Raw genomic sequence first — 18,533 nt, 5'->3', positions numbered from 1 at the left:
AAAAGTGGACCACCGTGCGGTGGCGATACCAACGGTGGGATCACCGTGCGGTGGCAACACCAGCGGTGGGACCACCGACGATGGACCACCGTGCGGTGGAAACCACTGACAGTGGGACCACCGTGCCGTGGACACCACCGCCCACGCAAATATAAAACATGCGAACACAGCAGCCCCCGCCCACACAAACATAAAACCTCCGCCCAAACGCAAACGCAAACAGACGGTAAAAAAAGAAACGCGCACACGCAGCAGCCCCCGCCCAGCAACGCAGGCATACGCAGCCATACACAACCGAAGGTGGTTACGAAGGTGTTACGCAACCGTACGGCTATAACCAGAAATTAGTTACAGGAGAACTTAATGGAGTCGGCTGGGAAACAGAGTTGGAAGAAGTAGTTGCAGGCTTCCTCCAACCAGATGGATAAAAATACTAGGGTGCTATCGTCAGGTGTGCGTGTTACTGACAGCACCATGGATGCCAGCGCCAGTCAAAAGAAAAAGCAGAAAGCACCACAACCTGCCACAAGTGGCAAAAATACATTGACGCCTCAGAATATCACCTTCGAGGGCCTGAATGGGTCGGAATGCCGGAAATGGTGGCAGGACACTCCTGACAATGACTTAGTGAAGCAGAACCTTCGTAAGGCAGAAGTGGAGTGGGCTATTCGAATGCTCGTGTTCCCTATCCGCGAGTATGAGGGTGCCCTATGGTTCATGGTGGACACCTTTGACAGGCACACACGCACGAGTACTTTTGAGTACCTCGGGAGGGATGTCACCATATCCTTCAAAGCGGTGGACTTCACCAGAGTATTCGGCATCCTAGGCAGACAGGGCAGGAAAATCGAGTTGAAGGCTAAGAAGATGAAGCGTGAGGAGAAGGAATATTGGATTAAACTAATATCTAGGAACTTGACGACAACAGAGCTGGATAGCGTGGCTAATTCCACGAAGGGATGAGGAATCTGTAAGACCTTTGTTGCAGAGGGCCACTGGCAGTGCATTATGGATGTCATTAAGAGCAGGTTGACGGGATCGGGTAGAGCGTTGGACATCGCCCTCCCTCAGATTATGCTCATGAACAAGCTTATGAACGGCATTGTGTACGATTGGGCCGCATTGCTAGCAGAGCGCATGTATGAGTTCTTGACGATGCAGCATCGCACGTTCTATATGCCCCACTATGCTATAGGGTTGTTCTTGGAGGCCACGCGGGAAGCAGTGTCGGAGGCAGAGTTGGAGGTACGGCCGCAGGGACCATTGGCAGCGGGTGAGCCTCCTATCATGTATTGGAGACACCTAGACATTGGGCACTCTTCTGCGAAGCGGAAACGGACGGTAGATACGGCCTCAGGGGAACATGATAGTGGGAGGGAGACTTCTAGTAGTACAGAGGATTCAAAAGTGGAGGATGAGGAGGATGATAGCAGCAGGGCGACGGAGGAGAGGTCCTTTTTGCCCCACCCTTGCTACCGATGGGCACACCTGTGATGTCATCCGGGGTGGGAGGCACCTTTATTCTTGCATTTGGGCAGAGCCGCACGCCTGTTGCACTTGGCCCCATCCAACAGCAAGTAGCCTCACCTCCGCCGGATCGAGCACCACCTTCAGGACCGGCCCCGGCCACCGAAGACATGGCGGAGTCATGTACTGATGGGTCGCCTCATCAAGTAGTAGATGAGGAGCAGGGACTTAGGGAGGTGGTTGATACGGAGCCTCAGGTGCGGTTGGATGTTGGAACTGAGGCAGTGGTGACTGTTTCTACCTCTTTGTTGGAGGAGCCCATGGCTATGGCGACCCATCCCCCGGTCGTAGAGATGCAGAGAGTCCAGGGGATCCCCAGTACAGACCCGTCGATCGTGGCTATGCAGAGCTAGCTGACGCAGCGATTTCAGATGACATTGGTACAACCTGTGGGAGCTGTTGTATTCTCACCTTGTCGAGAGACTCGAGCTGAGGTAGTAGACTTGGACGATTCCTCTGGTGAGACACATGTACCGGCAGTCGGGAACGAGGCAGGAGAGGTCGTCTCTGCGGTACAGGAATAGGGGGATGCTACACCTCTAGTGGCGGAGGAGGTACCTTCATACCAGCAGGATGCGGCAGTATCGGTTCCGCGAGAGACCTCTGCGTTACCCCTTGGTGCTCTTTCACAGATGCCACTTCCCTCACGGTCATAGCCTTCGGAGCAGGAGGGGGAGGACATTGAGGCCTATTTAGTTGACATGGTGACGAGGGGTAGACGAGTGGTGGCCACGGCCCAGATGCAAGCATTATAGCAGGTTGTGGTGGAGTTAAAGTGGGTCCTACAGTTTATGCGGGTGGGCTGCCCGGTAGCCTTTGCTACATGCTTTGAGTCTCAAGGATGGCCGACTACTCAGATGGATGAGATGCTACAGGCTTGGCGTGTACGTGAGCCCATTGTAGAGAGTCGAGTGATGGCAGTCGTCCAAGAGATTGAGCAGGTCTACCGAGACGCCTACTATGCATTGAGGCGTACGCAACATGAGTCTACGGTCCGCGAGGCTGCTCGAGTCGAGTTGGAGAGGGATGTGGCTAGTCAGCAGGCCTCGTGGGCAGCAAAGAGGGCCCAGTTATTGGCGCAGCTTGAGATGGCCCGAGCAGAGAAGGTTGAGGTGGAGACTCGCCTTCGACGGAGCAGAGTGTGAGGAGCCTCGTACAGTAGGAGTTGGATGCAGAGGAAGAGATAGATGGAGAGAATTACACTCTCTACACTGTCGTAGGGTTGCCCGAAGGGAACCTAGGAGTCACAGAGGGTGTCGAAGGAGAACTCTACAGTTCGCCAGAATACCACCATAGGGTAAGAAGTCGCGAAGAATTGGTGGAACGAACAAGGCGAAATCTAAACCTAATTGACGCTACCAGAGACCTACTAAAGAACTTGTCCATTTCAGAGGACAACCGGAGGGAGACGACCGAAGGTGACGGTACGACCGACGGTGCCAAGGGAGCACAAGGGTACCGTACAGGAGGCAATTTGTTCGGTTCGGGGTCAACAACCCTCTCCGAAGGACCCACGAGTGGAGGGTCAGGTGCAGGAGGCGGAGGCAGAGGATCACCAAGTACAAGCACACAAGGCACCAGAGGAGCGAGACCCAGCGGTGGGATGGCCAGTAAATAGAAGTTGCTGAAGTTCAACGGCGAGGGGAAGGAAGATCTTGTCCGCCATTACTGCACTTGTGAAACCATATGGTCAGCGAACGGTGTTACCGACCAGGACGAATGGGTAACACAATTTCCAGCAACCTTAAGGGGAGTGGCCATCGACTGGTACTCCGATACGGATAAGACCAAAGTCGGCACATGGCCCGACCTGAAGAAGGAGTTCGGGATAGAGTTTCTACTACCTGCGGGTATTGAGTGGTGGGTAGTTTACAACAGATAATGCTATGAACATTGTATACACTTTGAGTTATTAATGGAAAGCTTATTCTTGTATTCATGTTGTTATTGCATTGTTTATTTCTGCATTACTTCTGTATTCCTTCTGTTTACCCAGTGAGGCAAACAGCAAGCAACAGGACTGTGGTAGACATCCACACTTGGGCTTGGTATAGATATGGCTTCGGTCGGACCCATCATGTCTATTCTTCCAAACCCTAATATGCTTGCATAATTGATAATCTATGAATATGATGTAATGGCCTGACCCTAATGATTAAACATATATATGTGTATATTTGCATATGTTCTTCATGTTATGATTGCAAGATTCAAATTCAGGATCGCATCATTAAAGAGATATTTATTTGGTAAGATGTAATCCTAACCCTAATTGTTGCAATTGTGATTCTAGGGCAAATTAGGAAGGGGACATTACAATATGCATCAATGTTTTGGATCACACTCTGTGATCCATCATCAAGATGAGAGAGTTGTAGGAGAAAAATAAGTGATGATGGATCATGGAGTGTGGTCCAAAACATTGATGCAAACAAAATCCTACATAGTTGAATCCAAGAACAAAGCCCTAGGCAGTAAAGTAGCTATTCCATCATTGAACCTATGAATAAAACTATCAGCATACATAAAAGTTCTTCAATTTTTTTGTCCCTGGACTTGGGATTACTAATACTTGTAAAAGGTAAGTAGAAGTTCTCAAGAAATTTTTCCATGATATTAGAATGAGAATGATTTTAAATTTAGAGATGGTGAATTCCTGGATAATATACAAGATTTAATATTAAACCTTTACTAGCAAGCTCTTCAAAGGTTAAAGTATGCTAGTCATGGAGTAGTAAAAATGTATGTTTAAGAATGCTTGACAAGGCAAGAGTTTTAAAAAACATTGAAAATTATTAATTTGAAAGTCTCATCGATGATAGTGTGTACAAGTATTGGTGGGTGGGAGGACTTCTTTCGTGCAAAGTACACAATATTTATCTTAAAGTGAAAGCTTATTCCTTTGAATGGTAAGACGTGTATAGGCTATAGAGGCTATATGTTAAGGGCAAATGACAGAATTTGGTGTAAAGCACGGTATCCATCAGCAGCTGAATGTTTTGGTCAAGGATATGTGGCAGCATGACATCAGGTTCCATCAGTGAACGGGGCAAAAAGAATCACATGCTGATAGTTGACAATGTTGAAGGGTGGTAAGAGGAAATGTAGCTGTGTTCTCTGCACATTTGTGAATTATATCTCTCAGGAGACCACTAAACCATCCATGAAGGTCCGAATGCTGTGGATGTGGACCTGCGCAAAGTAGATGGATGGCAAGTTTTCAGTGAATATCAGGGTAGCCACGGAATATCTGTTATTGGACCCTAAGCAGTATTTGGAGTGTCATGGCTGCCTCATCCTTTTTGCTGAAGGAACATAAAAAGAAGGTGCAGTGGCAGGAGTTCAACACTCAAACTGTTCTCCATCATCTAAACTTATTGATGGAGAATTAAGGTAAAATATCTAGACAAATGCAAAAGATAGCTGCATGTTTAAATCTGAAACTCTCTTTCTACTGCAGTGAAGGAAAATATGAGTTGTGTCGATTACAATAAAGGTTCCCCTATTGACAATTTGCCAGAGTAAAAATGTGAATATATAAAGAGTTTTGGGTCAGGGCAGCGTGTGTAATTCGCTTACCCTTCCAACTTTCTCTTTCTACTGCAGTCAAGGAAAATATGAGTTGTATCAACTACGATAAAGGTTCCCTATTGATGATTTGCCAGAGTAAAAATGCAAATATAAAGGGTTTGGGTCAGGGGGGCCTGTCTAATTTGCTTACCCTTCCCATTTTGTGACAAATAGACTGTGCGATGATGTGTAAAGGGAACTACTGGAACCTATTTCAATATTACATACATTTATTTTTGGATTAATGGTTAGTTGTTTTACACAAGAAGATAAATTGTCTTATGGAGATCTCGCGAAGTTTTCATTATCAAAACCCAGTGTTGACGCCTTTTATTTTTGTGGTTCTCGAGTGCCTCACCCAAATTATTATTAACAAAAAAACTATATTTAAGAATGCCCTGTCACTACGAATTACACCCATTATATAAATTATCTATGTATGCATATTAATTGTGAATGATGTCAAAAAGAAATAGACATCTATATGACATTAAAAAATCTGTACTTAGAAAATCTATTTTCGAATATTAGTAGTGATTGCTTCATTGAGCATATAAACTCAAATTTTATTTGTGTATTATTTTCAAGATCCCATTCCCTATTATTTGTAAAGTCTATTAATTTTTACAAGCATTCAAAGGCCTATGAAAAGGAGTAAACGGGCTTTTGTAAAACATAAATGTATTGATGCTTTATCATGCTTAAACTTCAAAAGGAAGATCAAGTTCTATAATGAAATATTGTGATATGCACATATTTGCTATCTAGAGGAAAAAGGTGGAGCTCGATTGCTGGAATATCTAAAAATACTTTCTGAACTAAAATAAAAAATTCCCTCGCAACAAAAATAAATGTAGAATAAACTATTAGAAACTTAAGTATTATACCTCACAATTAGCAAGTTCATTCGCCAAAGTCTCTCGTAACTGCTCTGTTTCCTGGGATTTTAGAATAAGGAAAGAAAAATTAAAAATATATTAGAACTAAAACTTAAAAATTTGAGCTGCAGAACAGGTTGTGAAATCATCTGTCATTGATTCATTTATAGTTTCAGCATCAGCTTAAACGGTGCAATACTTATTCTGTAACTAAATATGCATTTAAACATGTAAGAAAAATTCCCTAGTGTTAAATCAGACGTGTAAGACAAATACTGAAGTGACCCTCAATGAATAAGTACACCATTTAGAAGCCAGACAGATGAATCCATTAAATGGGGTTTAATAGGTAGGAAATAAACATAATGATGTAGAAAACTGTAGAGTGGCAAACATCATTAAATTCGATGGGAAGAAATGTGTTGGATGTAGTAAGGAAAACATAATCATACCACAAATAAAACATGTTGGGAAAAAGTCTATTATCAAGCAAGGATTTGCCTGCATAAAATTACACTTGCTCAATTTAAGATACATCTGTGAAAAAAAATTCAGAATGAGTAAAGTACAAAATGTCTCACCTAAATATAAATAGTTGTTTCAGTTGAATATGAAAAGTGCTGCATTATGAAAGTATATAGTATTATAAATACATTAAGTTCATTCATGAAACAAGTTGGAGTGAGTTATAGTCAAAGAAGAAGATGCCAAAGCAGCGTTGAAGAGTTCCCCCCCCCCAAAAAAATAATGTAGTTTGTAAATAAAGCCACTTACAAACATGAACTTTGAAAACCTGATTTTAATTTTTTAACACTTTATATAGAAGAAAATAATTTCGGTGTTTATGAGAAAGAGTTAGGAGGACAATTCTCCATTGCCAAGAACAAAGGAAATCATAGGAGAGGACAGATAAGAAAACTTGCTTTTGCAGTGAAACACCAAGTCTGTGGGATTCAATTGTGAGGTTAGCATGACTGATCTGCATAATGCAAATAATAAGTAAAGCAAAGAAAATTGACGAAAGACGAAACAACCTTTATACAAAAGAAAATTACAAGATCAGACAATAAGGGTGGCAAAAACAAAGAAGTAGCAATTTAACATCTAATGATTAGTTCAAGATAAATCACACATAGGGATTCGGTTTCACAAGATGAATGGTTCTCTGGATGATCAGGATTCTACCTCCTCAAGAATAATGGCAGCATGATGCAGAATGGGTACGGTTTCTAGCTCAATCGGATGTTTAGGAATCAACCTTTGCAGTACACAATGAAAGTTTGAGTCATCCAACTTGTTGGAGCATGAAGGTTGAAGATTGAAAATTAAAGGCTAAATACCAACTAATTTTAAGGTCTAAATTTGTGGACAAAGAAATAATATTCAGAGGGGTTTATAGCAGTTAGTCTGTTTTCCCATTGCATAATAGAGCCAGGAGATGTCAATTCAAATGTGTAATTCGGTGACAAGCCAATGATTAATATTATGCAGTTAAAGTAGATTGCAGTATAACCAAGAGTGCCAAATTATAAAAGGCGGGGTTCATTGTAAATATTTACATCTCATTAAGAATTATTTGTTTTTGTTCTGAAGTTAATGAAATTTTTTACGACTTGTAAGATCCTAGCTTGTATGCTGAAATAAACAAGCCTTGTGATCATCAAACTTTACATAGATTATCTAAACCCAGCTGGCTATCATGCTGACAATATTGACAGGTCCAGGGAGTTGATGGCTTATGGTATTTTGAAAAGTATTATTTTTGAAGCAAATAATATAAGTTCAAATATATGAATATGCTACCAGGCGACCCGTCTCCTACCCCCTAAGACATGTCTCAAAGACGGAGACGCAAAATTCCCAATGCATAGGGTGCTTTTGGTTGCCATCTCCTGCTGTCTCAAAGTCCCCCGACCAGAAATTGACATCTCCTGCCAAAAAACTTAGGACAAAATATGGCAAAAATAAAAAATGTAAGGCAAATAAATAAAATAGGCCTGCAACAAAGCAAAGTTAGAGGGAAATAACTAATAAGGAAACCGCATTGCAAGAAAAACAAAATCCATGCAAACCTATAGTGATTGGATCTACTCATAGTGTAGACTTTTTGAGAGGGACATAAACAGTTGTATGACTGATTTCCTGTCATTGTAATGGTCTAAAGAGAAATTGCCTTTACTACTTAGCTGACAATATTGAGTGTGCTCAACACCTATATTACCTTACTTTCACTAAACCATTTAGACTAACTATGGTACCAGCAGTATAAGCAATTTTTATTTCAATTTTTGTTCAATTTTAAAGTTAATATTAAACTTTACCACTGTTCTTATTGTCGAAGTTCTGTCTAAATATTTTTTGCAAATTATTAAATTATATTTTTAAAAAAAATTGGCATCTCCAAGTAACCCGTCTTCTATTTTTGAAAATTAGTCGTACTAATGCGGATACCAGTTTCCAGTACCCCCGTCTCCTAATAACCTTGATTTAATATTGACACCTTTTGATATTTCAAAAAGTGGCATATATTCAAATCTGTGTAGTAGCACAGAGGGATTTAAAATAGGATGTACACTGAAAACACCGACAACCTTCAACTCAGAGAAGCCTTACAAAACATAGACAGGCTTTCGCATCAAGTACTTTCACATGCTTCTACCAACCTGTGTACAGACATACAACAATTTGATCAAAACTGGACACATTAACACTCAAGCTATCCTATATTATAAGAATAAACTGGACACATTAACACTCAAGCTATCCTATATTACCTTACTTTCACTAAACCATTTAGACTAACTATGGTACCAGCAGTATAAGCAATTTTTATTTCAATTTTTGTTCAATTTTAAAGTTAATATTAAACTTTACCACTGTTCTTATTGTCGAAGTTCTGTCTAAATATTTTTTGCAAATTATTAAATTATATTTTTAAAAAAAATTGGCATCTCCAAGTAACCCGTCTTCTATTTTTGAAAATTAGTCGTACTAATGCGGATACCAGTTTCCAGTACCCCCGTCTCCTAATAACCTTGATTTAATATTGACACCTTTTGATATTTCAAAAAGTGGCATATATTCAAATCTGTGTAGTAGCACAGAGGGATTTAAAATAGGATGTACACTGAAAACACCGACAACCTTCAACTCAGAGAAGCCTTACAAACATAGACAGGCTTTCGCATCAAGTACTTTCACATGCTTCTACCAACCTGTGTACAGACATACAACAATTTGATCAAAACTGGACACATTAACACTCAAGCTATCCTATATTATAAGAATAAACTATTCTAACGCATATTTAACTATTTAGCCAGTCACTTATTAAAAAGAAATCTTTGTATCAGCTACATCTACTTCATTCATCTGCAAACAATAGGTAAATAAAACAAATGCCCCATGGATGAGTCTCAGGCGGTTGGGGATAGAATCTTCACCTAATTCATGAAGCTACTCACAACAATGGAAATTGATGCTTGATTTTCATCAAGGATTTGAACAGAGAATCAAATTTGCTCCCAAGTCTTTCTGATAGTTGCATCCCAGAGCTATCTGCAGGGCTGCCTGGTGTTTCAAGGGTTATTGTAAGACACTTGTCTTTCTCATGTCCCCAGTGGCATGTTTTACAGCACGTTCCTACACACAAAATTCTCAAGCATCTCAATGTGCTTTCTCTACTCCTCATTGGTCATTACCACTTTACCACGTTGTGAAAACACTTATCCAGTATTGTCTGTGAAAATCCATGGTCCCCTATATTTCCAATCTGGGTATACCTAGATACAGCGATTACTAAATGGCTGAATCTCCTGATGACAGTTCTTGAATTATATCAGGGTTTGCCGAAGTGCCGTGAGATGCTGAATCATTTGCTAATGAATCAATACTTACTAGTAGGCCAACAATCCAGTGGATTTAGATTGCCTTAGACATAAATTGACGCAGAAGCATCCTAGGGGGCGAGAAATCTTGCATCGCCCAAAAAGGGTTTCCTTTCATTTTGTTCTATTTTGATTAGTCCACAGAGTGGAAAATCTGTCGAGTTTTGATTAGAAGTGTGTGCTATGAGTTTTGGAGTGCAGATCCAGTTGTATGTGTTTGGGAGCTTGAGTAATCTACAGCATTACTGTGAAGATAATTGATTGTGTCATTACAGCCACAATAGGCACATAGGCTAAAGCAGACTCTTGCCTACACAAAAGATAGAGTAAACCCTTGTAGAACCACTAAGGAAGAGTGAAGCATTCAACACCCCAAAAAGTAGTGTGTATGGGCAACTAGATAGAGTGAAGTGTAAGGTTGGTGGAAAAAGAGTGAAGCATAAAATCAGCTAGAAGTCAAATTGTTAGGTTACTTGAAGCTTCGGTTGCAGACAGGTGGCACAAGGAACGTTTTAATTTCCACATCTGCAGTTTGACTATTACATAAAACTTCTTGAAGTTGCACTTACCCTAGATTGTGGAAATTGGACAAGATCAACTCTTATACATGGTTGGAAGACTAAGAGTCGCACAGTAGTAATTTTAATAACTAAAGAAGAGATTTGGAGCTGAATGAAAATAGAGCCATTCACTGGTATAACTGAGCTGGAATGAAAACGAGGATAGATTGCACCACGTAGAATCTCTAGAAGTTGACTATTCTTATTGGCCTAGGTAACACAGATTTGTTGGGTTCCATGAAATTTGGACTGGCCCATACATTGTACATTTTTTATGTGAAAATATATTAAGCGTGTTTTCTCAATTCTTCATTGTTCTTCAGTTGTTCATTAGAAATGCTTGTGGATTGCATCAAGCCGTATCAAAGCAAGAACTAAGCCTTATTAGTGAGAATTGTAACCTCCATAAAAAGTACATTTATGTGCGTGACATTAATGGCAAGTAGGAAGTAGATGAGTAGGAAACAATCAAGCGGCAAAGCACAACATATGGCAGACCTTGCTGAAGGTCTGCCATGTTGAGAGCCCTTCAAGTGAGGCTCGATGTCATGGAGATTGTGCATAGAAGAGGAGCCTTGGTAATGCAGGACATTAGGATGACAGAGAAGATGCTGCCATAGTAGGACCAATAGACCTTGAATTCGAGGAGTGTCATCCCCATATGAAACTCCATTGTTGTACTTTCCTTTCCCCCGTTTGTTATTATGATAAATATTCAAGATGTGCTAATCCAATGCAATTTGTGGTCTCCACCGTCAAGTTCCAAGTTTGTCATACCATGCTGTTGTTTTTCAATAAAGAAGCTTTCACATGTTAATCGAGGTTGCAATTGTTCCAAAATGAGATATTGATGAGTTTAGAGATTGATGATGGCTATGGTGAACGCAAGAGTATGGAAATGGCTAAAGACATGAATGTTATCAAAGATAGTGACAATTCCACCTAAGTTTTGTTCAAAGGTTGCAAAATGAGCAATTTATTCTGAGCCTGCTTTAACCAGCAATTTCTCTGCCTGGGCTATGATGGTTGGAATTAGTCTTGTCAAGGGTACATTTCCTCAGTAATTCAACTAAGCGTTTTTCGACAATTCATAAGAGAAAGTAGCTTAAGACTAGAAGCACATCAAGGGTGGCATTGCCACTAAAATTTCCGTAGTCATAAAACATGGCAAATGCCCCATCAAATTCTGCCTTCCTTAAAGTGATAAAGGAAATATCCAAGTTACATGACCTTTAGTGGACCAAACTAGCAAACACTTCAACCAAGCAATTGAAAATGGTTACCCAAGCACACTTACGTAATGGTTTAGCCATCTCCTGTTTTTTGCCAAAGACGTAAAATGGACTAAGAAAGCGCACACCAATTGGGGTGAAGAAAAACATAAATAAGGTGCACATTAATCATGGGTTAACCGCTCCTAATCTCTGCCCACATTCCTGAGTTGGCCTAATGTAATATGTTACCCTGTTTTGCCTTTCTTTTTTTTGTTTGCTTTGTGTTTTGCAATGGTTTTGAGATGATAAACAAAGTGCAAATAATTAAAAAAACTTGCAGCAATTTAACAACTCGGAAAATTGACAAAACTCAAAAATATATGAAGCTGAAAATTCCAGAATTTAATTTTGATCCGAAAACACACTTTTTCCCAAAAGTACGGGCAACCCAAAACATTAAAAAAAATTACATAACTAATTCAAACATACCCAGAAAATGCAGCATTGAAATAGCTTGAGAGGTTCATGAAATTTGAAAACTATCACTCCCAAAATGGATGTCAAACTCCAGAAAACTCCAGCAATGATAAAGGAGATTATAACAATGTAGTTTTCCACTCTAGGCACCGCCAAACTGTTGAAGAAGACACCAACCCTGGCCGACTAGCTCTAAAAAGCTCACATCTCTCCTTAGCAATGTACGGCCAGCCGTGAGGACGGTACAGCCAGCAAAATGAAATGAACGCACGGCAAACCCTTCTCTTATCCTTCTTCAATCAGCCTCTAACAAATGATATGCAATAAACCTCTGTCAACACTGAAATAAACTCCACAAGTATCCCCAACTGTGACCTTTGAGATGAAATCACCAAGATGTTCTCCATATTGTCTCTCAACAAAGTGGAAAATGACACCTGCAAGGGTTTTTGCTCTCACAAACATGAGAAAAACAATCTCCTCCATGAACAGCATAAGAGAAATGAACTCCAACTTTCTCTTTTATATTTTCCCCAAAAGGGATTGGCCTCTCCAAGATAGTCTTCTAAAAATACTAAAATAAAATCAAAGGCTTCATAAAGTGCATTTAAGTCACCAAAAGGCCCCTTTTATTAAATATTTGCGTTGCAATTTAATCCTAGAGCCCAGATTATCTTTATTTTAAATATTTTAAATAACAATAAAGACAAATATTTAATTTAACTTTATAGTCCAAGGGGTTGAGCTTAGTTGGTTAAAGCATTGAGTTCTCAATGTGGAGACCCAAGTTCAACTCCCATGAGGGAAACCTTTGTGTAGAATTCTAAGTTGTGACTCTTGGTCTTCCATTGGTTGTATTTGTCTCATTGTTTAAGTGGATTTCTAAGTTATGACCCTTGGTCTTCCAATTGTTGTTCCTAGTTTGGTGCTTGAAAGGAGCTAGTATTTGTAATAAGTTTGCTCGAAAGGAGCTGGTATTTGTAATAAGTTTGTAACGTGGATGCTCGAATGAGCAAAAAATGAGCTTTGTGATTCTATGATACTTAATACAAAAAATTTAACTTTATAAAATATTAACTTATCGTTATTTAAAATAAAATCACTAAACTATACCAAATATTGTGCCAATGAATTCAGTGCTCACACCAACATGTCTAAATATAGAAATACTGACAATCGGCTCAATCAGTGCTTGAAACTAACTAAAAATAGTATGGGGAAACTCATCCAAAATTACTCCAAAAAAGGGTGTTATGCTCATCTTAACTGCCAAAACCCAAATAATCATCTAATACTACCATCTCGCTGGATCAATTGCCTCCAAAGTCCCATAAACCTAACTCATTAGCCTACACGAACCCAACTGTTTAAGATAACGGTCCACATTACTGAACTAGTTAGGAAGGGAATGTTATGCCTAAGCACATGAATTTTCCATCCATGTTTAGCTATTGACGGAAATTCTTTAAAAACGTGGTTTTGTGCTTGTTTCCGGTCAGCTGCTAAAGCAAAAAGCAAAAAGCAAAAAGCATGCAACTATTAAGGCAAACATTGTTGCAGGTTTGTCGGAAGATTTCAACATTGTGAAGCAGCCTTCAAGTGCAGCAGTTCTGAAGGCAATATCAGCAGCATTCTTCCTAAAATTTTACCTCTTTCCTAATCTAATCCTTGCTTCTACATAGTTCTAGACTGAGTTTTCACTCTTCCAAGTGGCTGACTTTTGTTTCCAAGCAGGATCTTTGGTCAGATTCTACATTCTAAAACCCTGGGACAGTGAGAAATAGAGTTATGCAAGCATGTAATTGAGCCTAAAATGGTGTTGTCAAACAGTTCACACAATGTGCACAACACTCTTGGCCACATGAACAGCTGGGGGTTAAAGATGCATGTGAGTATCCAAGTGGAAAGTCATATGGCCTCCAAGTTGATGGAAAGTGGATTGATTCAAGCTACTTGCTTTCCAGTTACCTTGCAATCATTGGAATTTGTTATTGCTTGTGCTCAACACTACGGTTCAAGAACTATAATTGTTATAAATCATACCTTCAGATAATTGGGTGTTGTGTGATTCAGATACAAACAACATTGGATTTAGCTTGTAATATCTCCTTCCTAGGCACTTTCTATTTTTAGCGGGGTTAGCCTATCAATAGTGGTTCCCATAGGCTAATACAGTGGATAGGGAACCCATCTGGGGATTGGTGGACCTTGCAAGGGGTTTATTTGGCAATTCATGAGCTCAAAGCCAACTCCCTATTTTTTAGGAATTAATGCTATTTTTAGGCATCACTAGTGGGCCACAAGTGTAGCATCCACTGTCAATTTTCAATGGCTAGGAGATGATTATGAATAAATATTTATATATTAAAATTAATATAAAATTAACTTTAATGTTTTATTCAAAGTTCCCAGACTCGGACTCAGCAAGGCTGACTCGACTCGTGACTCGGCAATGACTCGGCAAAATCAAAAAACCCTTGAAATTTAGAGATTTTTAACGATTTAAAACTTGTTTCATGCACTCATTATTGAATAAAGCTTAAAGACACTATAACATCATCAAATAGAAGCTCTAGCTCATCCTCAGCCTCAACCTCAAAGTACTCTATCTGCCTCCTACAAAGGCGTCTAGGTAGGTCTTGGATGACTGAGTAGCCATAGTCTCCGCCTGTGACACAATGATCAACATCAGTTGTGCCTGTGTCGGATCATGCTCTATCCTCCTCCTCTGCCATAGCCACAGCCTCAGCCTCTCTATCTGCCATGTCTGACATGTCGCAACGCGAGTCCTGGAGCTCGGACTCGGCGAGTTTTACCATAACTCACTTGACTTGCCCAAGTCAAGCGAGTTATGAGCAAAACTCGCTGAGTCCGAGTCACGAGTTGTCAAAACTCGCCGAACTTGGCTCAAATCGCCAACTCGTCAAACTCGCCTAACTCGCGACGAGTTTGGGAACTTTGGTTTAATTTAAATAAATTAAAGTTGCTTTATTATAAAGTGACTCTACAAAATAAAGTGACTTTTTAAATATATTATAAAGTTGCTTTATAACATAATAATAAAAGTGACTTTATAAAATCATATTGAGTGCCCACTTTAGAGAAATTCAATGAGTAACAATATAATAAATTTTAATGATTAATGGAGCCAAAAGGTGCATGGGTTTTTGGAGGAGATATAAAAGTGTATTTGAAATTTCATTTTGGTATTCTTGAACGCACATTATTGGAGAGAAGCTGAAACAAGAGTTTTTTGGTTGGAAGCCATGGCTTTTCGAGGACGAAATCCCTCAGGAAGGACAATGTTTGCAGGTGTAGAAAATCACCCAAGGACACTTGATTGATAATCTCATTCAAAGATTATATTTGTGCTGCATTGAAATAAAATTACCAAGTAAATCTGATTTAGAATTTCCAAAGAATAAAGACAAGCAGATTTTGAAGAATAAATTGCAGATTGGTAGAATTCTGGTATCCATTATTGTTGGCCGTACATTTCAAAACAGGTCACATACCATTTCTAGAGGAAGTTGTACAGTTTCCAAGGTTGGGTGTTGTGCTTAGCACCCCATCTCCGTCTCTGACGGAAACCCCCCTTTTTGATTTGCCTTCAATATGTTGTCAGCATAGGGGAAAGCCGTCAGAGCTCCTGAAAGATCAAAACAAACTTTTCTTTGCCTAAAAATGCCAAACATCTTCAAAATGCACAGCCAGAAATTTGTCTTTTTTTAAAGGGCATTGATAGAGGGACTTCGTTTTTTTTAGAGGGCTTCATATCGCGTTGTTTCAACTTCGACCTCAAACCCCATGAAGGAACACCGAGATTTGTGTTAGGGCATCTTAGGAATGCAAAAATGTACATCGTTTTTGCTCATCTATTGTCTTTGTTAGGGCCGAAAATAACCCTGAAAGGGACCCGAAGTCGCATTAAATCCTTCAAACAAGTCAAGCAAAATTCATGGTCATCAAAGGCGACAATAGATGATGCATTTTGGGTCTGATTCGCCCTTGATTTGGCCAAAAATGACACCGAAATAAGGTCGAAGGGTATGCTGATATTAAAGTTGGATTATGTTTTAAAGCACAAGCTCCTAAAGTTGGCTTTTCTTATAAAGCGACTTGAACATTCTGTTTCCACCCCAATAAAAGTCCTGAAAATAATACCGGCTTCATATTTTAAATTGAATGGTCGCGATTTCAAAAGGCAAGTCAAAATCGTAAATCATCGTTTCTTTTGTTCTTTCCAAGCCAAAGAAAATATTGAAACAGTTCGATGGCATTGTAAAAGGAAACAAAAAAAATGTTTGTGGTCTATTGAAGCGCTTAGACTACGTTTTTTTTTAGTTTTCACCTTTCATATCCCCGATATAATATCGAAAATGCTTCAAGTCTTAACATTCAGAAATGGGGGCAAGCAAAGTTTGGTTTTAATTTAACAAATAAAGTCATTCTTCTTTTTTTTAATTATCGCCCCCTCTAAGCCCGAAAATAACACTGAAAGTGATGTTATCGCCTATCATTTAAAAAGAGGCAAAATTGTGTTCCTATCTTCCCTTCTTAACGTGATGAAAACACAAAGGAGGTGATCAATGAAATAAAAGTTTGGGCAAAGTGAAGTCGTTCCTTCTAAAAGCTCTTGTAAGGGAGCTTCACTATAAATCAAGGCAAATCGCATTTTCAAACATAGAAGGAAGAAAGAGGCCGTTCAAATGCTTCTAGGATTCAAAACACAGAAAGGGCCCCCATTCAAAATGTAGTAAGCAAGAAACATTCCAAAACACAAAATAAAATGCTTTCAAAAACCTAAACTCTGTTCAAGGGGCGCTTCAAAAGAACAAAGCACAGGAAGAGAAAACGTGAATGGGTGAAAAAGCTTAAGTTATCACAATACCGACCCCAGTGCTTGTGTGCTAAATGAAATCTTATGATCCATGTTAAGTGAAAATGCACACGGATGTGATGAAGTAGTATGTCTCAAAGGTTCCCATTTGTGATTTTAGTAACTTGGGTAATATTTGCTATGATTATTTAATCCATGAGAACCGATTCAAGTTAAATCAACTATTTGCAAATAAATGCCACTGGAAGGGCTCGTCTGTAGAGGAGTGAATGGTTAGCTTGTAAATGACTTTGATGGCGGATCCGTAAATTTGTGAATGAAGAATGTGTTGCAGGGCCGAACACAGAACATGACGATGGCGAGAAGCAATTCAACCAAAAGGGAGATACAACCACAGCACAGAAGGGCCAAAGTGATGCCATTCCAAATCTCTGGAAGGCAGCAGAACACAAAATGTTACAGGACATGCAAAATTAGAAAATAAACAACTAGAATTGATAGAAAATCAACTTGTTTGTAAAACAATTGCTTTATTGTAAAATGACTACTTGTGGGCCCCGTTTAATGTAATTCAAAAAGGGGGACACAAGTCAGTTATTTCCCAGCTACCAGGATTCACCTTTTTGTGTCTTGAGCCCAATGAAACTGTCTTCTAACAAGATTAAAGGAAAAAAGTGCTAAGTAGCTGAAGAAGTAGTTGGAGGTGGTTGAAGTTATTAACGAGAAAGTTGTCAGGACTTCTAGAAGGCAAATTAGAGCCATTGGATGAATGGAATCCTAGTCACTGATTCAAAATGTAAAATCTATAAAAAGTCAGTGCCTCTCATTGTAAAGGGTTAGACTTTTAGGAGCTAGAAGGTTATATAGTTAAGATTCTATAGGTGAGTAGTCAGATTAAGAGTAGAAGTAGAATAGAGTATAAGTTGTTGGACAAAAATTGTTGTAATGGCAGTTAGAACAAATGAATGAAGCATTGAAGCATGGTGTTTTGTCATTTGCCCTAATTTGTTTACATGGTTTCTTTTCATCAAATTAGTTACAGTTCAATGGTTTTAATGGTGAAGTGTGAGGGTATTTGATGTGATTTCAGGTTCGTACCATTGGAGGCATGCTGATTGTAAGTCTTTGTGCATGGTTAGTCTGAACCCAATATTGTTCTTAGTTCAACTGTGGGTGGTTGTCTCAAGCTGTGCCAAAATTGGGTATTTGAATGAATATCCATAGTTTGAAAATCCTTTATTCCCTTGGAGTTTGCACTATTCTTGTGGGGTTGTAAGTATATCTCTGGCTAGGCAGGAACTAGCTTATTTTAAGTTTGTCTCCCTAGGATTTCCAAACCCTATCCCTTTTGTTATTTGTTTCCCCAATTTGAAAATCAAAGCATCGTCAGATGCAGACCAGCTTGTTACATTTGTAAGTCCCCTCGTGTCTACCAGCAAAACACATCAACAGCTGAATTATCCCAAGTCCAAACCTGACAATTGAAACCTTGAGGTTGTCCCCTTTGATCATTCAAAACAGCATTAGGGACTCCCTTATCCAAAAGAATGGGATATGCTCAGCATTCTATTTTGTGTTGA

General features: G+C 39.6%; 1 protein-coding gene across 1 annotated transcript in view; it reads right to left on the bottom strand.

The window, feature by feature from the left end:
- The window catches only part of LOC131045345 (serine/threonine-protein kinase STY46), a 261,615-nt gene that overhangs the window by 95,954 nt on the left and 147,128 nt on the right, over positions 1-18,533 (bottom strand). The window contains exon 7 of the mRNA XM_057978929.2: positions 5,985-6,035. Within this exon, the coding sequence (XP_057834912.1) occupies positions 5,985-6,035 (51 nt within the window). The remainder of the gene's footprint in view (positions 1-5,984; positions 6,036-18,533) is intronic.

The sequence above is a fragment of the Cryptomeria japonica genome, chromosome 8, assembly GCF_030272615.1.
Source record: "Cryptomeria japonica chromosome 8, Sugi_1.0, whole genome shotgun sequence".
In the NCBI taxonomy this organism is placed as follows: Eukaryota; Viridiplantae; Streptophyta; class Pinopsida; order Cupressales; family Cupressaceae; genus Cryptomeria; species Cryptomeria japonica.
The sequence above is the reverse complement of the archived record's forward strand: the minus strand, read 5'-3'. Positions and strand labels throughout refer to the sequence as shown.